The sequence below is a fragment of the Apostichopus japonicus genome, chromosome 8, assembly GCF_037975245.1.
Source record: "Apostichopus japonicus isolate 1M-3 chromosome 8, ASM3797524v1, whole genome shotgun sequence".
NCBI classification, from domain to species: Eukaryota; Metazoa; Echinodermata; class Holothuroidea; order Aspidochirotida; family Stichopodidae; genus Apostichopus; species Apostichopus japonicus.
The window spans coordinates 18,532,318-18,555,617 of NC_092568.1; the positions used below are offsets into that span (position 1 = coordinate 18,532,318).

Genomic DNA, 23,300 nt, shown 5'->3' on the forward strand with positions numbered 1-23,300 from the left:
TGTATATACATACATACATATATATATATATATATATATATATATATATATATATATATATATATAGGTGCGTGAGTGTGTGTGTGCTTTTTTTCACGGGTAAAATATTGTGGGAATGTACAATACAATGTATGTACAATGCAATACTCTAATGTCTCCAATGTTTTGAAATGACCTGTTTTCTTTTCTTGTAGCAGATGATTGTAATTAGATTGACTGTTTTTTATGTAGTGATGAACTTTCGTACAGAGAATTTGCAGAAATAAGTTCAATTGCTCAGTTAAAGCGACAGAGCAATCCAACATTTTCTGATTTTTGATAAGATATTATCTTGTTATCTACAAATTTACTGAAAATGTTGACTTATTGGGGCAAAGTTTTCTTATGTTGATGGCACTTTTAAGCTTCCGTAGCAGACACATCCCCGTCAGCGTTTTTGTCTCCCAACGCGGTAAAGGTAAGATTTGCATACCTCGCTCCCATTGGCTGGGGTCAGTATGCATAAGCCTTTACCGCGCTTGGAAAAAAAGTCGCTCCCCGTCAAGTGTGAAGTCCATCGGCCTTACGGCTTGGGAGGCTTTGCGACACCCATTTTTAAGCACACAGAACAGAAACTAAGTTTTAAACCATGGCAGGGAAGGGATAGGGGCTAGGCTAGCAGTTGTTCTTCACTATCAGTGAATTGGTATAATATTAATATACACTGAGATCATGATAGACGTTTGCCAAAATGACGGAAAACTGCAGACAAGAAAAATAGGAACGACGCCATGTCAGAAGGTGCATTGCTAAGTTGTTTGTACTCTCCAAAACAATCAAGAAGTGAGCTCATTGCTTTACTTTTTCACAAAAATGCACCAATGTGATGTTTAATGTGGTAAATCTTAGCCAATAACAAAACACATGTATTCCATGTGAGTGGACGCCCTGAATCCTGCGTTAACCGTATTGTATGCGGATGGGTTAACAGGCGCGTATCCAGGGGGGCGTTGGGGGCGCGCGCCCCCCGGGTAAGAAAAAGAGGAGAGAAAAAAAGAGAAGAAAACAAGGAAAAAAGAGGGAGAAAAAAAGAGGAGGAAGGAGAGGAAGGAAGGGAAAAGAAAAAGAAGAAAGAGAGAAAAAGGAGAAAAGGAGGGAGTAGAAGATAAACGCCAAGATACCGGGAAGAGAAGAGGCACAGTCATAATTACAGCGCTGATCACTATTATATACACAGGGTAGCCAGTGACGAATCGAGGATTACGGAGGGGGTGTGCGCCTCACCCTTCCCCTTACACCGACCAACTCCAATTTTGACGTTTCCATTTTTCCTCTCTCACTAATGTAGATATCTATATATATACCGGTACTATATATGATAACGAGTGCGTGTGTATGTGTGTGTGTGAAACACCCTAGCTTGTAAACACCATATCTCAAGATAGGTAACATCTGCAGTTCTCATATTTTGCATGCGGCTTTCCTACCATGAGTACAAGAATCCTTTTGTTTTGGTTGGAGGTCAAAGGTCATTTAGGGTCAGCAGAGGGGAAATGTAAAAATCTCCAGAGCCTGAACATCAAACAAAGTTCATATATGCCTGGTAGGATGCCTTATGTAGTTTATAGTTCTATCCTGGAGTCTAAGCTCTACTAAACTAAACTACTCATGATGGATGAGTTTAGCACTGTCATAATATTGCATGTATCGGCTTCTCACCTCTTGACCTTAAAAAGTGGTTAATCGCCATCTCTGTCTTCCCAACTGTGTTTCCCTTGTTGCAATTTTGTTATTCTTTCAGAAACACTGCTTGTCCTATCTGGTGACAATCTTCATTATGTTACAATGTAGCTCCTTTCTTCCTTTTCTTCAAGATATCAGTTGGAAAGAAAAGTAACGTTGAACTTCTTTCCTTAAAGGGTGTTTTTACAGATGAGCATCAGTGCAACCACATATGTGGACATTTAGTGCAATTGACCCTACTAAATAGTTTGAATCGGTACATATCTTACAAACCTGAAAATATATTGCTACTAACACATCAAGTCCTCTGCTGGTGGTGATTTCAACAAATTCAATATTCCATGGTGTAGATTTTGTGGACATTACAAAGCACCTTACTTTGCATCTCATAGGAACCTGGGTTTCCTCCATTCACAGGAAGCTGCAGGGTGGGGGGGGGGGGGGGGCTCCACACGCTGAATTAATACTTGCTAAGAGCAACCGAGAAAAGTGTGGTTGCAATCAGCTAGCTATTACGGTACGGCAGAAAAGCAGTCATAAATTAATGATTTTCCTGTAGCAGTAAAGCCAGGGTTAGCTTGCAAACTACTCTTCTGCTGCGCATGTCTTGTATTTAAAGGCAGGTAACTGCTGGGAGGGTTTTCCTGCTGGTTTTCTTTTCAGTTCTTCTCATAGGGACCTTTATGCTAGGGAATCTGATTGGGGTTAATTTTTACAATTTGTTTTGTTTTAATTTGGTCACTCTGACATTTGCAACCAGCATCGCGGACTTGCTGAGCTCTGTCCAACATTGCATGCCGTAGGACAGTGTTTCCCTACTGTCCTTTGGAGTTAGGCTAATAGTGAAATCTACTTCAAAGTTTATCTGGAGAATATTTTCAGATTCAAAAACTAATTGGGGTTTGCTATTGCAACTTGTAACATATCATAACTTGAATTACAGATCAAGTTTGTCAGACATTCTGCCAAATCTGAGAAAAAAGAGTACAGTTCAGACCAGCTAGGAGGCCATGCAATGACTGTTAGGAAGCTTATTGCTTTCATATTGGAATGGAACTGACAGTACACCTAATATTTTATGAATCTTTCTTTGTAAATAATTGTTTGATAATGTACACAGATTGAGTTCAACAAGAAGAGTATAGCTTTATGCAGTTTGGGAAATGTACACAAATACACAGAATTGACCTTCAGATTCCAGAAGAAAGAAGAGTTCCAAAATGCTGAAGTTTCTGCTTTGCCTTTCCAGGTGAGCCAAGATTTACTTCTTTAAAAGTATCTGATGGGTCGTATTAGCTTTTAATTATTTTCAAAAAAAAAACTTCTAGAGAATGTTATAGTTTTGTAGAACAGTGGGGAAGGGGTGGGTTGATGTAAATTGCTAATTATATGACATGTTGGAAAGTTTGATCACTGCTATTGCGGACAAAGGAATCTGAATAATCATCTGAAACAGGTGATCATATTATTGTTGCTTGGAGAGGTGACAAAATATGGAAATAGAGCTAAATATTATTTACTTTCACGAGGCTATAGCTGCCTTTCTGAAAGTGGTATTGGAAGTCACAAAATGCAACCATTTTGAAATGAAAAGATGAAATCATCATGAAACTGTAGGACATTGCTAAGATGGTTATCTTGTCTCCTATTCATCAAACTAAAAGTTGGTTGTTGTTACAAATGAATTTCAATTGTGAAGCAAAATGAATTGAATTAATATTAAATACATGCTATATAGAACAAGGTACTTCTATCCTGAAATTGATTGGTCGTTTATATCAATGAGAACTGTGAAAATTATGACAAATCTTGGAAATTCTCATAAAGCAGTAATATGAATAAAATCAAAATGCAATTGAGTATGCTTTCAGAGTGCCAAAATAAAACAACCCACTGCATCGTTGCCTTCGTTTTTTAGATTCAAGTTCGTTACACCACCAAAGACGGGAAAAGATTTCTTCGGATTTTGACAGAGAAACGTGAGACGACATCAGACAGAAATCAAATGGAAACGGTCAGATATATCCTTTTTGCTTCTTTCTTGGTTTAATATTGTGTAGAAAATTGTCGCTGGAACAGAAATATCACCGAAGGCTTGTATTGAACTATGAGATGGAAATCTCCAGTCTCAATCTATGCTCTGGGTTTTCAGATAAGTCTAGGGTGGTGGTTTTTCTAGATATCACACTTAATCTCTCACTTGTACTCTTCAGTACCATAAATGAAAGTTGCTCAAGAGTGTAATCTGTAACACGTTAGTTTTAGTCAATCTAAAACACCAGAAATGATCAAGCACGGAAGAATCACAACAGTGAAGAAAGAAATTGCTCTAAATTTGAACGAGCGGTTGAAACAGTAACCACTTGTTAATTAGGAGCGACTAAGCAGTCGTTACACATGAACTAATCTCATAGTTTGGATGAAAGGGTAATACTAGGTAATTATGTGTGAATATTACGGAGCTTGAATAAGCATGACTAAGAAGTTGATATAACTCACTGCAAAGCTGCAACCTGTAAGCACCGATTGGAAAATGAAAAGCTACTCTTCGTATGTCATTCGGTTTTGGCCTCCTCGGTATGTCTATGCTATGAAATAAAAAAATATATAAAATTAAAAATGGTATGCATTCCTGTGCACCTATATAGATATTCTATGGGCGTTGCATATTCACCTGGATATTATATGGGGCATTGATTGTGCACCTGGATATCTATGGGGTATTGACTGTGCACCTGGATATTCTATGGGGCGTTGGTTGTGCACCTGCATATTCTATGGGGCGTTGACTGTGCACCTGGATATTCTATGGGGCGTTGACTGTGCACTTGGATATCTATGGGGCGTTGCCTGTGCACCTGCATATTCTATGGGGCGTTGACTGTGCACCTGGATATTCTATGGGGCGTTGACTGTGCACCTGGATATTCTATGGGGCGTTGACTGTGCACTTGGATATCTATGGGGCGTTGCCGGTGCACCTGGATATTCTATGGGGCGTTGATTGTGCACCTGGATATCTATGGGGTGTTGAATGTGCACCTGGATATTCTATGAGGCATTACAGTCACTAAAGATGTGTATCCGTGAATTGAACAACATAGTCAAAGATGCTGAGATGGGAATGGTGCGATATTTGATTTGTGACATTTGTTGATACATATATGTCATCAATTATAGAACCCTAAGTGTCTATTCCTATTGCTGAAAATAAGGGGGAAATCATATCATTATGACAATGATAAAATAAAAGGTGAAAATGTTAGCACTTCATAGCTTTAAATTCTCTCTAACAGAACTTGAATATTCCGGTAGTGGGTGCCATGGCGATGAAGGAATCTGCTGCAAAGGCTAAAGCCGGAAATGTCCTGGGAGCAAGATTGCATCTGTAAGTACTTCTTCTTTTCAAACTGCTCTAGACTAGATTTAGGTATTCTGTAGCCCTCCAGTTTTTTTTTTACTTATTTGGTTGAGAAATATGACTAATATTCTTTGCTTTCACTAACTAATAAAACTGTTTTCGCTATTATGAAACATTAATGCCCTGCAAACATCATGTGATCCTCATCTAGCATGGCAGACAAATCCCCCCCTTTTTTATTGCCATTTTTCCGCTGACCTTGACCCCTGACCTTGTACCTCAGAAATAAATCTATAATTTGTAAAGGCTACAATTTTTCGAAACTTTGGTTTAGTTCTCATCTGCTCGTGTACTGTAATACATAATGGATGACAGTTTCCATTATCTCTCTTTGTTTTTTATCAACACTGCAGTTTGCTTTCCTGTGGTTTATAGTCAGTGCAGCAGTGCAAACTTGCAGTCGTTGCCAAACTCTGTCGATCAACGATGGTAACAGTTGCCGTAAAATCCTGCATTACCGGTCTGCAAAAGCTGCCGTGCCCTTTAATTTATCCATTTCGTCTTAGGTGTCTTCGTAATGCTCTAGATTATGAATCTATCCGAGTCTAGTTACAGACGTCCTTGAGAATACAATTGCGGCAGAACGAAACAGATCTGATACCTGTAGACTGTTAGTTCTACACTAGTCTTATTAACTCCCACATTGAAAACCAGAGCACTATGATAGTAGTATATACCTACAGGCTTCAACGTTGAGAGCATTATTGTTAAGTGGTTAAGGCAGTGGACTTGTGACAGTGTTATAAGGTTTGCAGGTTCGATTCCTAAGCCAGATCATTACGTTGTGTCCGTGGGCAAGGCACTTAATCTCCATTGCCTCCCTTCACCCAAGTGTGTAAATGGGGTCCTGTGAAGTAAACTTGTAAATACACTTGCATGCGCCAGATGTATGTCTGCACCGTATGGGAAGGCCTCCAGGGGGCACATAGATGTGGTATACTGTAGTGCCCCAGGAGGGATTGTTTGAATTGTTCACTTTGGTGTATGGGTACCACAAGTTACCAATGATTAGGGGTTAAGTGTTACAAAGTCGTGTGGGAGGGCCTTGGCCTTCAACAAGAAGACTATCAGCCTTTAACTGTTTATTCTAACTGAGTTAAACGAGGGGACAAATGAGTTTAATGCGTTGAAAAAAATTTGGGGATGATAACAAGTTTAGAATAATTATTAATTTTTATAATTTTGTCAGAGTATAATTCCCACAAAGCTAAAGCTGAGTATTAAAGTAAAGAGCATTTTGGGGGTAAAATGTGGATATATGAAGCATTCGTACACCTCAATCACAATAACAGTGCCTTGATGTCCTTTCACACTTTAAAAATTGCCTTTTTGAGAGCTGTGTTTGTGTCCTACCCCTACCACATTATGTAATGCCCTTAAGACTCATTGGTTCCAGAGAACAACCATGCCCCCTGTTGGAGATGCCCTGGTTATTTATCATCTTCAGTGTTGGAACGCCAGTGTCATCAGTGCCAGAATCAAAAAAGGAACTGCTGGTTCATAAGAATCTAGAGTGTAACGGTTTTACGAACAATCTCGTCATTTGTCCCTGACTTCTGTCAATTCTCCACAATATCACGTTTTTCTCACTTAAAAAGAAAGGCTAGCTTCAAAGTTTTCGAATATGTTCTTCCTTGTAATCTGATCACCAGCAGTGATGCTTTAATGATTGGCTCTTCAAGAGAGGGCTAGCAGCATATTATATTTCCTTTACCTTAAATTACTTAAATCATACACAGGATTTCAAATTTCACCTCCTTTCAAATCTTTGACAGGAAAAGTCATCATCTCATGAGCGCTGCCAGTGCAACCCAAGATTACGACAAAGGAAATGAATTTTTGTCCTTCGAAAGAAACGCATTGGAGTTGGAAGGCAACTTTCGGGTAAGTAATAATACCAGCGACATATATTTGTGAAAATGTCCGAGATAAATGAAGAGTTTTCTTAATTGTCATCCAGTACTGTTTGTTTGTACTTTATTCTATAGGAAAACCTCATAAGTTATAACAATTAATGGCTCCAGCCCCCTGTTCTAAATATGCAAAGTAAGGCAATAGGCAAACGGGTCTAATCAACTAGGTAAAACAAAGTGTGGCAGGTCAAAGCCTCTTGCACATGTCACTGATGTGAGCGAGTTTGAAAAGAGTCTCTGTTCAGGAAATAGTGACTGAGTAGAATTTTACCTGTAAAAATCAACAAAAGACCTCCTTGGACATTTCTTGTAGTAAACTTGAATAAAGAAACATCAAAAAGCATTTATTCCTAAATAATTTTATGGATTCAAATTATTTTGCAAATTTCTTTGTAATTTTTTTTGTTTTTTGTGGCCAACTCTTGTTTGTTTTCATCTTTATAAAGCGATCTATGTCTATGGTTTTGGCACCCCCAAGTGTAAGAGCGGTCGCTCTGACCAAGGTAGGCCAAGAACGGAGCGCAGCGAGGATGAAAAGTAAAGTAGGAAAGATGAAGTTTTTGAACTCGAATTGTCGTCCTACATCGTCACAACATCAAGAGAAATTCTACAAATATTAAGTGGGAAACAAAATACAACTTACGATATGGGTGGCAAGGCCTTGATTTCTTTTCATTTTCATTATGGTGATGGTTATTGAAATAAACTGGTAAAAGTGTTGCCAAGATGGAAGAAGACCCTCTTAATAAGAGGCTTGTTGAAAGGAAGAATATAACAAATTATATGTATATATAGATATATATATATATAGATATATATATATATATATATATATATATAAATATATATATATATATATATATATATAATTGAAAACGCTGAGTAATATAGCTGTCATGTACCTCAACAAGAGTGCTCTAAGCATTTATATATATATATATATATATATATATATATATATATATATATATATATATATATATATATATATATATATATATATATATATATATATATACTCAGTTATACCAATATTGGCTGTTTTACTGCCAGTAACTCACATATTTAAATTTTTCTATTTTGAAATCTCTTCATTTCATATGGTTTTTAGTAAAATAAAATGTCTAAATTTATATCACTTACTTATAACATGTTTTACTTTTATTATATACAAAAAACAAAGTAGCATAGTTTAACCTGAGCCTTTACTTGTCTCTGTAGTTATATAATTTACTCTTAAATTTAAATTTTTCTTAATCCATATTTCCCCGAACCTCCAAAATTCCGGGATAGACCCCTTCTCCCAGGGTTAGCCCCTTCTCCCGGGGTTATGCCCTTCCCCTGGGATATACCGCTCCCCATGGGGCTATACCTCTTCCCAACTTTCCAAAGCCTCCCTCGACAGGCCTGTGGTAATGCCAAAAGCAGCAACAGGTGATCGCATGCATCAGTACATTTATTTGACTATTACCTTAATCATGTTTGGGTTGAGTTTTTAGCGATGCACTATATAATTTAGTCACATCAATATTGAATATATATTCTTTTATTAACACCGACCATGAAACATTTCTTCACGCTCAAACATCTATATCTTGCCCAGACATGTGATATCATGTCGTACCACGGAGTTGTATATAACAGCTACCTTCATGCAAAATTCCACGTAATCGTCAACATTAATTTGGATTCCAAACTAGTCTTGTAGAAACAATCACTAGGTGAAAACAAGCTTTAACCGACATGCTCAAATCTTGTATCACAATTTAAAGATCCTAACTAATTTTCAGTCCACCAGGATCGAGGAGTCCTGCTTTTAATATTAAGCCGTGTTTCTCAGATTAACGTTCAAATATGCTTAAGTAAACAATCCCTACTGCAATTGAACTACTGTACTACCCTTGTGTTCACCAACCGTGATAGATTTCGTAAGGATAAATTAAGTGGGGAACCCCAAACGTATCCCATTTTTCACCTCTTTTTGTTTTATTTTTTTCCGTTTTACTCAGGGCGAGATGTGACTCATAGCCTAAGTATTTGTGTCTATTGTTAAGATTAATATTTCAAAATGAGTTAATGGGTGGGTGTATACTGGTATATATATATATATATATATATATTTATATATATATATATATATATATATATATATATATATATATATATATATATATATATATATATGTACCTATAGTGCGCAAACAGAAACAAGTTTTTTGTCTAAAAGATTGTCAACTATCTAAAGTAGTTTCTTCTTGTTGACACCAACTTACCAGAACACTGTATATTTTAATTTGATATTGTTGTTGAAATTGTGTTGAAGGTTGTAATTTCTCAGCATAAAACCTAACCAATAATTAATTGGTAGTTGCTTAATTAAATGACAATAATTATGGAAAAGTATAGATGTCTTGGTACGTTTAATCAGGTCAAAAAGGTAATATCTGGCCATTACATCAAAAATAGGGCAAATATTGTGAGGTTCCAACATCAAATAAACTTCAATCATTATTTTCTTTTTAAAGCTAACAAAACGGTCGGAATCAACTACAAGGTATACATGCTAACTTTCAGCAATACTGAATTTCTATAAACTATCGATTATTGAATTTAAGCAACGATTCCATTCTTAATTAGTAGATGGACCCAATATTTCTCGAGAGGGATGCAGGACGGGGGAGGGGAGGGGGTTGTGAGGAAGAAGCGATGATATGAAAGCCTTTAAAACCCGTCGTAATCATGCCATGGGTTTGGTTATTCTGTAATTGTAAAATATGATGTGCGGGATTTCAAAGTTGGTCTTTGTGGGGGTCGGTTTTTTTTTATAACCCTGCATTGCTTAATTGCAAGAGGAAAATCATGAACCTATGACTACTTTTCTGCCACACCGTAATAGCTGGCTGATTGCAACCACACTTTCTCGGTTGTTCTAAGCAAGTATTAGTTCAGCATGGGGAGCCCCCCCCCCCCGCAGCTTCGTGTGAATGAAGGAAACCCAGGTTCCTATGAGATGCAAAGTAAGATGCTTTGTTATGTCTACAATATCTACATCATGAATTGGTTGAAATCACCACCAGCAGAGGACTTGATGTGATAGTAGCTATATATTTTCAGGTTTGTAAGAAAGGTACCGATTCAAATTATTTAGTAGGGGCAATTGCACTAAATGTCCACATATGTTGTTGCACTGATGCTCATCTGTAAAAACACCCTTTAAGGAAAGAAGTTCAACGTTACTTTGCTTTCCAACTGACATCTTGAATAAAAGGAAGAAAGGAGCTACATTGTAACATATTGAATTTTGTCACCAGACAGGAGAAGCAGTGTTTCTATTTAGTAGGGGCAATTGCACTAACAGTCCATATATGTTGTTGCACTGATGCTCATCTGTAACAGCACCCTGCTTTAAGCATGCATAAGGAAACATTAAACACTCACTTCTGAATCTGTTCTGCATGACTTGAAAAGTTCTACTTTACTTAGCTGCCTAAGGGTATGTACATTCCAACTGATATCTTGCAGAAAATAAAAAAGAGAGCTACATTGTAACATATATAATTTGTCAGACAGGAAAAGCAATGTTTCTGACAGAAAATAAAAAACCTGTGACCAGGGACGTAGCTAAGGCCTGATGATTGGGGGGGTGTAGTGGCTGAAATTCCAACTGGATGGGTTTTGGAGCCAAAAAATTCCGACTGCTGCCTTGTACCCCCCCCCCACCCCCGCACTAATCGTCAACGATACGGTCAGTGTCAGTCAGACACCCCATCTTTCGCGACTGCACTTATGTTCCGAACTTTTTTCGATACATTTGTACCTTATGGGGCAAAGTTTTTGCTTATGTTGATGGCACTTTTAAGCTTCCATAGATTAGCATTGGCGTTTTAATTGTATACCATAGAGACAATATATATCCCAACGACGTAGCCAGGAGTTTGAAAGAGGGAACACCTTTTGCGATTGTTATGGGGGAGGGGTCTAAGGGGAGGGGGTGTCCCCCTCCCCTTTGAGATATTTTTGAACAATTGAAGGTCCTTAGATGCGATCTGGTGCAATTTGTTGCCAGTTTCATCATTATCATATGATATCATATTATCAGCAGATTTTGTTTTCCTGTTTGAATTCTTTTACATGTTCTTTTACATAATATATCAGAAATACATTTGACGAGCTTAACTGATGGACAATATAAACTTTCATATTTTGTAAGACAGCCAGATGTGCAGTGGCCTAAAAACAAATATCGTTATCGCCGTGTATTAGCAGTGTAATAACAACAGTTTTTAAACATATTTGTCGACACTGAAAGGGGGGAGCAGTCGCTCCCCTGCTCCCCCTGGCTACGTCCCTGTATATCCTGAACTTACTTGAAGCAAGCGAACAGGGTCGACCCACCCAATAGCAAAATTAATACATAAATTATCCGAATTGAAGCTGGCGAACGTTGTATTTTTTTTTTAGAGTATTCAAAATCATACGAAGTTTTGTATGGTGGAGTATAAGGATCGCGAGATACAATTTCTCAATGTGACGAGTAAACGTGGTAAATATGACTGATTAAAGGTCAATTTTGATCGAAAATTTTATGTCACTCACAAATTACAAGAACATATGAAAATAAAAGTGCGACAGTCAGAAAAATTAGAGTGCGACAGTCGGAAATTCCGAATTGAAGCTGGCGACAGTCGGAAATTCCGACAGTCGGAAATTCCGACTGTCGCACTCAAATTTTCCAACTATCGTAATTTTTACCAAGATTGGGGGGGTGAGACACCCCCCCACACCCCCCCTCTAGCGACGTCCCTGCCTGTGACCAGTGAAGAACAGAAAAGAAGGATATAGAGAAGACAGAGATGGCGATTCATCAGATGTGACAAGCCGATACAAGCAATATTATGAAAGTGCTAAACTCATCCATTATGAGTACTTAAGTTCTGTAGAGTGTAAACTCCCGAATAGAACTTAAATTTTATAAGGCTATCCTACGATGCATATAAACTCCTTTTGATGTTCAGCTTCTAGAGAAAGTTCTGTTAGTTGCAATGTAACAGTGTAGAATATATAATTTTGTTAAATTATGATACAACGTCAACATGAAGTAAATGAAATATTATTGCCCAGGTGTGGACCCTGTTTAAGAGTTTAATATTACCATCTTTGAAGTAGCTGTAGGGCTTAAGTAAAGATGTAGTTCATTTTTTATCACAAATTATTTGCCTCTGACTTAAACATTTGCTATCGTAGGACGTTATTTAGAGATTAATACATTCTTTCTTGAGTCTGTATGGACCGGATCCTTTGATAAAGCTCCACATTTGGGGCGAAACTGAAGGAATGAATATACATTTTCTCAAGCCAAACGTCTCAACAGTGCAAATGAAGATCGCTCTTCTGAACTTTAACGAAATCAAGGAACATCATGTGTATTGTCTATTCCCTTTCGAAAGGACTTGTGTTACTTCAATGAATGTAACGCCGCTATAACCAGATGGTTATAGTGAAAGGAACCGGTCGTACCAGGGTTGAGAGTAGGTCCTGCCTAGTACGGGAGCCAGAGCGGGGGCCGGGTGTGTGGGCCCCCACCCCCACGCACACACGCACACCCACACACAGCTGTGTTTTACATTCAGACCGAGGACCCCGTTGTCTTTGCCATTGTTCAAATCCACTTACCGTAACCTTAATAATACCCCTTACCAATAGAACTCTTGCGAGGACGTGGTGACACACACACACACACGCTACATTCGATCATGCGGAACCTTACCTTGAAGTAAAACATATTGCAGATATCTTTGTGGTACAATAATAAATAACATAATTATTTATTATGTACAATCATGAAGTTTGGAAAATGTTATTTTGTCATTCTGCTATTTATAAAGATGTGTCATTATTCATACCTTGAAGCTGAGGCAGAGCGGTGTGTTTTCCTATTGATGTACTGACGTCTATACAGTAAATCACCACGCCAGCCTGTGACACAGGTTTATCTGTCTCCAGGGTAACCTCCGTCCCTTGTTCAGAGGAAGCTTCGACCAAAAAGTCGACCTGAGATTCTTTTGGAATCTGCAACATTAACAACAAAATGAAAATGAAAATACATGTTTTCAATTCTAAATTGGAAATATGTGTGCTATTAATAAGATATGCCATGCTATAGTATGAAACATTAACTGACATTTTTGAAGTCACACTTCATATGCACCACGCCGGTCTGGACACTGACGTAAAAACTTCTTGGACATTGCTCAATTCTCATTTAAATATTAAATTTTGCTTTAAATATTGAACTTGTTCTTAGACTGATTTTGATAACAGTTCAGGGTTTTGTTTACATTCGTTGTAAGAAGGAACACTAACATATCGCCCATACATAGTCTCCAGGGTTTTGTTCACGTTTTTTGTAAGAAGGAACACTAACATATCGCCCATATAGTCTCCAGGGTTTTGTTAACGTTTGTTGTAAGAAGGAACACTAACATATCGCCCATATGTAGGCTCCAGGATTTTGTTCACGTTTGTTGTAAGAAGGAACACTAACATATCGCCCATATGTAGTCTCCAGGGTTTGTTCACGTTTGTTGTAAGAAGGAACACTAACATATCGCCCGCATGTAGTTTCCAATAGATTTCAGTCTAAACAAAGAAGTCTTCACACACTACCCTACTGACATTAAAAATCTGTGGTACCTAGTAGTAAGTCAAGTACACCAGCTCAAGCACAGCAACTAATACTATGACCACGTACTGTATCTGAGGAGCTTCAATTACCTCACCATTGATATATTCCAGTGGAGATATAATTTGTACAAATTTTTATAGTCACTATTCAAAACATGTGAAAACTAGATTGTTTCAAGGTAAAACGGTTCTCTGGATAGCTCTCTTAGACCAGGAGTTTTATATCCTGAGGTCACTCCATGGTGTGATTCTGTTTTTATATTTATGTGTGTGTGGGTGTATGTGCGTTCGTGTGCGTTTGTTTTTCTATCTGACCGTGGACTTGAACAAAAGAATTCCAGGTCCTCGGTTGTGATTTCTAAAGAATCACGTCCTCAGAAGAGTCCTATTGTATGGGGTATTGTTAAGGTTAGGGTATGTGGATTTGAACAATGGGAAATACAATGGGGTCCTCGGTCTGAATGTAATACAAACATGGGTGTATGCATGGGTGTGTATGCGTGTATGTGTGATTTTTCAATCTTGCAAAGAGCAAAACTAGAAATTTTGTGAACCTCTTTATAGACTGAAATGACACACAATCACACACTTGCTTCCTCATCAGAAACGTCTACCTCATTTTTGGTGTCACAGAAATCGCTGCAGAAATAAAAAAGAAAGAAAAGAAATGTAAAACAACCTTGGAGCAAGCATTCAATTATATGCGGCTCATTGAGAAAGATCAGAGATGATTATCTAAGTTCCCCCAACTTTTGCCTTGATGCCCTCGGGGACCTTCCAGCAGCGGATGTTGATGTCTACAGAAATGGGAGAAGAGGTATTCCCCCCCCCCCTCTCCTCTGCCCTTCCTTTGAGAAATATTTATAGGTTGCTTAGTTGCCATAATTTTAAAGTAATTTACACTCAAAGTTTTTACACTTTCTTGTTTCTTGGTTAGACTAGTGCCTCAGGCCCCAAAGCAATCGGCGACGGTTATATGAATCAATTGCTTATCAGGCGAACGAAAAACATTCTCAACAACAGTTCAACTTTTTGTTTCTTTTGTTATTTATCAGTTTTCTTGTCTGTACTGTAGCTAGCTTCTTGTTTTAGTGGCAACACATTATTGATATTGATTAAGTTTTGCAAAGCACACTAAAGAGGACACTGAGTAAAATTGTGATATACTATACAGGTAAATGGGATCGCACTGGGGATCGCATGGCATCTCACAGTACAATGTAAAGCTGTATCTTTACAATATTTGAGAGTTGGCATGCAATAGCATATACAGCACAACAGAAATAAATTTAACAAAGGTTTAATTGCAACCAAAAAAAAATCATAATAATAATCATGGAATATGTTTTGTTTGTAAGAATATATTTTCACATCCATTATATTATTGGAGGTTGATTAACTCAAAGATATATAAAGAAAAGGGAGGGGGGTGGTGGAGGTTCTTCTGACAAAAATGATTTCTATTCATGGAACCATACTTAGAGTTAGGTGGAAGATAGTGAAAAGCTGTTTTCAAAATGTGTATGTTTCTCGCTGATATTTAAGCATAATGACCTGATCCAGTCGATTGACCTCCACCAAAACCAATATGATTCTAGCAGTAATGTGAGGAGACCTGTACCTCGTAAGGTCCAGCCAAACTGTGGTCTTCCTTGTGATGTTCTTTATAATTTTGTTTCTCTCTGATATGAAACTTGAGGTACACAGCAACTAGTATACAGCATTTGACCTGGTGAAAACTTCTACAAGGATTTAGAAACCGCATTACTTTGACGAAAACTTAAGTGTGTAAGTCAAAAGGCTATTGATATGTATGGAGTATGCTAACTTACGTCATCGTGCTCACATGCCGTGAGTAGACAATACAGTGCCCAACGACTTACATCATTTCGTCAGAATGCTTGTGTGCTTGCTTCCTGGCATTAATATTAGTATCACACAGTCAGACAACATACATAAAAGCAACCAGACAATACAAGGTGACAACAGACAACACTACCCAAAGAAAAAAAACTATACCAAATTTAAGATAAAAGACCATTGGAGGATATGAAAAGACAATAGATAGACATGTTGAATAATGGAGCACACGCAGGCTAAACACAAAGACTAGGTTGATCAAAATAGGTCTTCAAGAGGTTATATATAGCATGAATAGCATTTTTTTCTTGAAATTAAGAATACTCACCACATCCATGTTTGTTTGGAGGTATCTCCAGAGGAGGATGGTGTTACGGTCGATACGTGAGATAAAATGGCGGGGCACTGGCAACAGGATACAGCGTCTCCCGTCATTATCTTGGGGTCATTCTCCAGAGTTCCCAGAGAAACAAGGATAACATTGCCATCAGCTCTCCTTGTTTTGTGTGACTTAATGTTAGCGGATCGCCGCCTGTTAGGGACTTTAGGAGACACTTTTAAAAATCAACTTTTAAAAATGTTGACTTAGTTTCCCTCTCATACTAACACCCAATTGAGAAATCTGCAAATTTTATAAGTACCAATTGGATGCTTGGCTTCCCTCTCACTATTCGACCCATCCCCCCTTTATAGTCAGTGAATTTCGATTAAAAGCATGAGCAAAGTATCCTAACAATTGGATAGCCATCCTAACGTAAGGTAAATGCCAGTAACTCTCTACAACATACATGTATCTGCTTTAAAGGAATAACGATAAGAAACAAATAGGAAAGGGTTAATTGCACTTCCCAAACTTGTGACACTCTATACCCTATATTACCTACCTGCAAAATTACGTTACTTGCTATCTGTGTCCAAAATACCTTGACGACTATGAATATTACACAATTTTATCGGATTTTTGAAGCAAAGTCAGATAATACCTTTTGGCGGCTGATCTTCTGAGATATCCTTTGGTATCCCCTTCACAGTTTTGGTCGTACGGAAGGATTCTTCGATGGTTGGATCGTAGTCATTTAGGAAGATGTCTTGGGTGAGACGAATCACTATGGAGGACTTACCGACACCTCCGGAACCCAAAATGGCAATCTGTAAAGAGCAAAAAATTTTTAATGCAGACTGCATGCAGAGAAAACAGTCACACAAAAAGAGACATAACATCATGTTTCATAGTTAAGTTCATGCACTGGTTCCCCTACCCCTCCCCAGGGGTATTTACGCCGCTTCTGCTTCATGATGCCCTGGTACAGCGATCATAGAAACAACAGTCAACAAATATACCGGGGACATTGTAAGATGTGTTCAGCAATTCCCCTCATGGTTGACACGATACAGAGTCATACACTAGATGGTACTGTAACTGCATGTGTAAAAAGACAAAGAGTTTTGATACATTTCAGTCATAACGATGACTGCCGTTTAATCCCCTTTTACATTTAAGTAACGTCTTGAAACCAACCCTGTACTCGATGCCAGTACTGATCGTTCTTTTGATGAGCTCTTCAAAAGCAAGTGTGACTTTCTCTCCAGTCTTTGCTGATGTTTCCATGAAAGCCATGTCTCTGGCTTTCGCCTCCTTCTCGCCATCGGCAGCTGGTACTTGACGTTCACTCTCAAGATCTGACTTATTCCCGCAGAGTATCTGAGTATTAAAACAAAAAAAGGTCTAAGGCGTGGGGGGAAAGGCAGTTTGAATCATTCATATACAGCACGTGTGTCTAATGCCACAAACTACAAATGTTGAGCATGAAATTCATTTCTTCTTAAATGTTTCGATAGTTCCACGATTCCATGATCATGTAACCATGCGCCCCACAAACGCACAGGACATAACTTATCAAACATGTCTATACACTCCAAACCATATGTTTGTTAAGTTAACCATAAACGACAAACTTGAAGGGCGATCAGATGTAAGTTTTTAATTCATAAGTGCTCAGGCAAAGATATAACTTACTTTTTCATAAAGAAATGCCACACTGACACCATTTTGTGGCCAGAGTGTGAATGTCTAGAGCTGCTTGAAAACCATTCTTGTCATCGATAGAGTAAACTATCACAAAGGCTTGGCCTAACCGCATATACTGTCAAAGACAAATTAAAGATCTTTCATCGGCAGAATGTCTTTGTTGTCGATAAAATATCCATTTCCAAAAGTACTTGGCATATTAGTATGAGGTTCCTGAAATATGAACCAAAAATCTTGGTGAATGACTATTTTGGTCGTTGCTATTTTATTGATTACAAAGTCAGAATAACTGTAAATGCCAAGACTTACGGTGTTTCGGGCACATACGATCCACTGTAGGCTTACCTTTCTCCTCACGGTCACAGCAGTCTCGCTCTACGGTGTCTGGCGTGACCCGATATTAACCTCTGGGAGGCAGAAGTGAAAAGTGTAATCGAACGGTGGTGCCGAACCGAAGGACCGACCGACTGGTTGCTAAGGGCATCCAGTGCTAAAGAAGTTTACTACAGTACCAGTTCACTCAAGGCAAGGTAGATTGAGAGTGCCCAATTTGTTAACAGAATGTGTGTAAAGTTGCTTTACATTGTACTGCACATAATCCTACCTGCTCCCGCATGGTAGAAAACTCCTCTTGCCCTGCCGTGTCCAGAATATCCAGCATGCAAACATCTCCCTGTCCAGAGAAAAGAAAGAGAATCAAGAGGATCAAAATAGGCTTCATGATCAAACTGTAACTGGTGATACCAACAAAAAACAACAATTACAGAAACTTTCAACAGCCAGACACTACTAACGTGTATTGTACTAGCTAAAGAACTTTAAGAAGTTACTTCATAATTATATATGCTAGACCCATTTTATTTTTGAGAGGGTCAGGGGGGGGGAGGGTAAGTGGGTGTTGGGACAGAGAGTTTGGTTTCTCTTTGTGCCTTTCTTTGATTTCTTTATCCTCAGGTAGCTTAACCAAATTGATGGGTATCTTCATTGACAATTTACAGTAACTCCACGTTTATAAAATATTCAATTGTGAAGTTTGACCATGCTGGTATTTTGTTGCTATCGAAATTCTAATTACTTGTTGCATTTGTAGCTTTGCACATGTGAAAATAAATAAATTCAGTTCAACCAAAGGAAGTTTTTGTTGAATTGGAGAGGTCCCAGCGCCCCACATCCCATGCCCCCCCCCCCAATTGCACACCTACAGCTGAAGCAGCTAAAATGTTCAAATCTTTGTTACACACCCTTGGGGCCCAGCCTTCTCATCCGATCCTTCTACATACTCTCATACTGATATTTCTTCACGGGAACACGTTAACGCTCTCTCTTGCATCCCTCAACTAACCAAAATCCTGCCTCCCAGCAGTCATTACTAAAACTGCCTGAACTATATTGCTACGGGTTGTATATTGCTAGCAATATGATACATGAAGATTTGATATTAAACTACCAATATTTATTGTCTCCATGCTCATTGCAGAGTATGCATGCATGATTTAGTTACAAGTTGACGTAACTGCAATTATATAATATTAAAGCTATAATTAAAACTCAATTTGCGTCAAAAGCATATAGAACGTTGCCTGGGTTTCAGGTTTCTTCAGGACAGATGGATGATGTGGAAAGACCTCTCATTGCACAATGTTAAACAGGATATAGCGCAATGCTAACAGGTTAGCATTACATCATGCTAACAACCGAGGGTCAGATGCCAGGGGAGGGGGGGGGGCGGAGTACCAAATGAAGGGGGAACATGTACCCTTTACAATTAGAACACAGAGCAGATGCATCTTTTTTGTAAACAGATGAATAATACAGAATTCATATTATCAAAGATCAACAATCAAAGATCATCAATATCCCCACGTGATCATCAGCATTGCACTTACATCTTCATCATTGTTTTTCAGATCATCCAAGCTTGCTTTCTTTATCCTTCTTCCAATATTATCACATCAGCATCGTCGTCTTCTCCTTGCAGATAGACAAACTTACTTCCGAATTCCATCTTGACTGAATCTAGTCCCTGAGGTCACAAGTTGAGGTAACAGTCTACTTTCCTGCAGAAAATAAAGTTGTATACAGTAATGAGAAATAATTAAACTTGGAAATGAAACTAAGTATAAACCTACAGTGGCCTACCGGCAAGTGTTTACAAATAGTTTGACGGAAGGTGATTGAGCAAGAATCCTTTCTGATATTAAAGTTAAACTGTTGTCTTAGTTACATATCTATAAGTGATTAAGTCAGTTATTTAAGCTCTCTACTACTATACACTACCATTCCCTAACACAGGACTCATGAGGAAATATTTGTTCAACTCCCACACCATTTATCATTTTGACAATTGTAAAAACAAATATGGTACTGTTTGTTTCCAATTGAACTTTCACCTTTATCTACCAAGCTGATTTTAAGGGGTTGTGAAACTAACCAGGTAATGTACAACCAGCTAATGGATTGAAGAACAAAGTACTGTATGTTGAACGGTTAATCTCTCATTTCAATCAGGCCATACACACCAATAAGCAACCTGCTCAAGGAAGGAGGTGTTATTCTTTAAAAGAGTGAACATTGTAAAATGTTGTGATGTAATTTAAGTGCATCTTCCAAGTACTATCATAAAATTGATGTACAGTAGACCTTAGTTACAGTTTATTTCTTTATTCGTTATCATTTATTTATTCACTCTTTGAGGTGAACAGAGTGAAAATTTCAGATCTATATATATATATATATATATATATATATATGTATATATATATATATATATATATATATATAGATATATAGATATATAGATATATATATAGATATAGATATAGATATATATATATATATATATATATATATATATATATATATATATTTATATATATATATATATTTATATATATATATATATATTAATATAAAAAAAATTATACTTAAACAACATAAAATCATGAAATGATAATATTGATATATACTAGTACTGATATAAACTATGCAAATTATTTAAAATAATATTTGAGTCTATATTTCACTTATAACTTATATACAAGCTGTCATTATACAAGTACATAAAATCATGAAATGCTAATAACGAATATACCAGTACATATATAAACTATGTACATCATTTAAAAAACTTTGAATCTATGTTACTTAAATTACAAACTGTAAATACAGTGCTATGCCATGCAGTTCTGTATAATCCTTCATTTAATCTATAAGCACATCAATGGAACCATACTGTAGCAGTTTTACAAGATACTGTGTATCTATGTACCTCGGTGGACTGCTGCTGCTGCTGCAAGTTAATTTTTTCATGTGAGTAACTTCTTACTTTTAAAAATATGAATACACAATGTGTGATGTAGGACTGCAAGAAAAAGCCACAAATCAAGAACTTCAGGGTGAACTAGAAAAAGGAGGTAGGTATGTAATTATGGCACCCATTCCAGCTCCTGTAATGGCCATTTATAATTTCCAAATAAATGAGAACACCATCCCTTAATATTTACTTCTGTTGCTGTTAAATACCCGTTAAAAACCCCTCTCGAGTATCACAACGAGGATGTTGGTATGCAGCGCAGCAGTGCTTGTACAGTAACAATGCGTGGGCAATCTAGTTTTAAACTTCAAGACTAGGCCTCTCCTTAACGGTCAAGGAATGCGTATTCCAGTATTATGTAGTCCTACGATAGAAACTATACTGGGACTGCAACTAGGCCATTAATAACTTGATAAAAAGCATGAGTCTGGCCTTTTTCCTTCTTTCTATGAGGAGTTCCCATTTCAAAGTCTTCAAGATCTCAGTGACGCTGGATTGTCTGTACAGAAGTCACCAGTTACAAAACGTGCTGCCTTCCTTTGAAGTTTTTCTATTTTATCTTGGTCTGAGACCTTATACTGTAAGGGTCCCAAATCTGAGCTGCATATTCAAGAGTAGAGCGACACATAGACATATAGGCCAATTCACATAATTCTAGTGGGCAAGAGCGCAAATTCCTTATTCAGGAAGCCAAGGGTTCTGCTGGTCCTAGAGCATATATCTTATCAATATGTGTAGAGAAAGATAACTTGTCGCTAAGCAGGATACCAAGATAAGGTTGCACAGTGACGCACTCTAATATTTGATTGTATATATATATATGGAGTAAGCAAACACAATTTAACCATCCGGTTAAATCCAATTTTCAACTTTGAAAATAATCCTCTAATGCTCAGGAAACACAAATATTAAGCTGTTTAAAATGGTTGATTAAACTTGCAACCTCAGGCAAGTGTTGCAATAGATCTGTTCTCTGATTAGGCCTAATATGAATTAATGGACTGGTGCATACTATACCATGAAATAATTTATTCCGTATTGCAATGAACGATGAAATGCACAATGGGCAGCTTGCTATACAGGAAGGAGCAAGGAGATCTATAGACCTAGGATAGCAGTTTTGCACACAGAAATAATTTTATAAGACACAATTCAGAGATTTCAGAACTGCAATGCAAAATATGAACACTAATAATTCCCTGCACACTAAGAGGATCCATTTCAATCTATGAGAAATGGGTATAGGCTCTAAAACGATTTCTACAGTGACTAACTTAGGATAACACATAGCCTATGCCTAGTATAACAATACAGTATGTGTCCCAGCTAAAGTTCAACTTGAACTTGAGGGAGAATTACACGGATAGTGAAGAACTACTGCTAGGGGGTGCAAATACGATGAATTAATTACGGTAACCAAGCTCACATGTAGGCCTAGGTTACTGTAAACAACCATGTATGCATACAGTAACCTACAGTAATTCTTACATTACCTGGCTAAATTGCTGGACAACGACGGCGCAGTATTTACATTTTTGTCAATTATCCGTGCTGAAACAGGTTTTAACCACTGTCACGGTTCTGCGAGGAGCTGCCGAAGTACTTTCCTTTCCCGGATTTTTTACAGATTTTGAGATCATTTACTAATTTCAGACAGTTTGAAGACAAGTTGAACTTAAAGAGGCGCTGTTGAAATTCACTGAAACAGAATTTCTTCCCTCTTACAGTGTCAGTCATTCTTCCCGGAATTAGTTCTCTTACATGTTAGGTTTATGGTTCATAACTTTTTAAGTCATTAAAAGAAATTAAAACTATATATATATTAAGAGAAAAGTTGGAATTGAGACTTCCATTGAATTCATTCATGTTTGTCATCTGTTTTTGACTAATACTTCATTTTTTACGACTTGTGGCAATTGCAAGTTCACAATATCATACACTTCGTGCATCATAATACGGTTATGCTTTCTATATCAGAACAGTAATAAACCGATGTCGTGGGATACAGTAATTCATCTTTAGTTATTTATTGATTAGTCCATTGAGCTGTTGTCGAGTTCTCTAAAGGTACAGATTGCACCATAGATGCATAGAAAATGAAGCCAGTTTATGGGTAAAACTGAAGCTAGATTTACGTTCACCTATAAGGTCGGTATCAAACTCCTGCCGGTTCGTCCAGGTGCCGTCAAAACGATAAACAACGAAAGCTGCATATATATATATACATGCCTTTGCTTCACATTGTGCATGTTGGTAATGTTATATATAACCAACAGATGACGTACTATACTTGTTTATTCAAACTAATACATGTTTTTCATGAATTAGCTCAGTACTTTACGGCACCAACATTATTTT

General features: G+C 37.5%; 2 protein-coding genes and 1 long non-coding RNA gene across 3 annotated transcripts; 1 reads left to right on the top strand and 2 right to left on the bottom strand.

Moving 5' to 3' along the window:
- Positions 1 to 2,554: 2,554 nt before the first annotated feature.
- Positions 2,555 to 7,403, top strand: LOC139970874 (uncharacterized). Its single transcript, XR_011794238.1, has 4 exons — positions 2,555 to 2,971; positions 3,641 to 3,736; positions 5,019 to 5,110; positions 6,919 to 7,403. It is a non-coding gene; the product is annotated as an uncharacterized lncRNA (long non-coding RNA).
- Positions 3,745 to 16,153, bottom strand: LOC139970872 (circularly permutated Ras protein 1-like). The gene is made up of 4 exons (XM_071976932.1): positions 15,929 to 16,153; positions 14,334 to 14,379; positions 12,960 to 13,125; positions 3,745 to 4,310 (listed from the first exon to the last, which is right to left on the bottom strand). Exons 1-4 carry the CDS (start codon positions 16,033 to 16,035, stop codon positions 4,306 to 4,308), a joined length of 324 nt encoding a protein of 107 aa, XP_071833033.1. The 5' UTR covers positions 16,036 to 16,153; the 3' UTR covers positions 3,745 to 4,305.
- A 246-nt stretch (positions 16,154 to 16,399) lies between these two features.
- On the bottom strand, positions 16,400 to 22,560 carry LOC139970871 (circularly permutated Ras protein 1-like). Its single transcript, XM_071976930.1, has 5 exons — positions 22,436 to 22,560; positions 19,516 to 19,686; positions 18,234 to 18,302; positions 17,120 to 17,302; positions 16,400 to 16,749 (listed from the first exon to the last, which is right to left on the bottom strand). Exons 3-5 carry the CDS (start codon positions 18,288 to 18,290, stop codon positions 16,573 to 16,575), a joined length of 417 nt encoding a protein of 138 aa, XP_071833031.1. The 5' UTR covers positions 18,291 to 18,302; positions 19,516 to 19,686; positions 22,436 to 22,560; the 3' UTR covers positions 16,400 to 16,572.
- Positions 22,561 to 23,300: the final 740 nt, after the last annotated feature.

Coding starts and splice junctions, on each gene's coding strand:
- LOC139970872 (XM_071976932.1), bottom strand. CDS start 16,035: ATGACGGGAGACGCTGTATCCTGTTGCCAGTGCCCCGCCATTTTATCT. Junction 14,380..15,928: donor TCCAAACAAACATGGATGTG/GTGAGTATTCTT, acceptor TTATTTCTGCAG/CGATTTCTGTGACACCAAAA. Junction 13,126..14,333: donor TAGACGTTTCTGATGAGGAA/GCAAGTGTGTGA, acceptor TTAATGTTGCAG/ATTCCAAAAGAATCTCAGGT.
- LOC139970871 (XM_071976930.1), bottom strand. CDS start 18,290: ATGCTGGATATTCTGGACACGGCAGGGCAAGAGGAGTTTTCTACCATG. Junction 17,303..18,233: donor TTTCTACCATGCGGGAGCAG/GTAGGATTATGT, acceptor TTTAATACTCAG/ATACTCTGCGGGAATAAGTC. Junction 16,750..17,119: donor GTACTGGCATCGAGTACAGG/GTTGGTTTCAAG, acceptor TGCTCTTTACAG/ATTGCCATTTTGGGTTCCGG.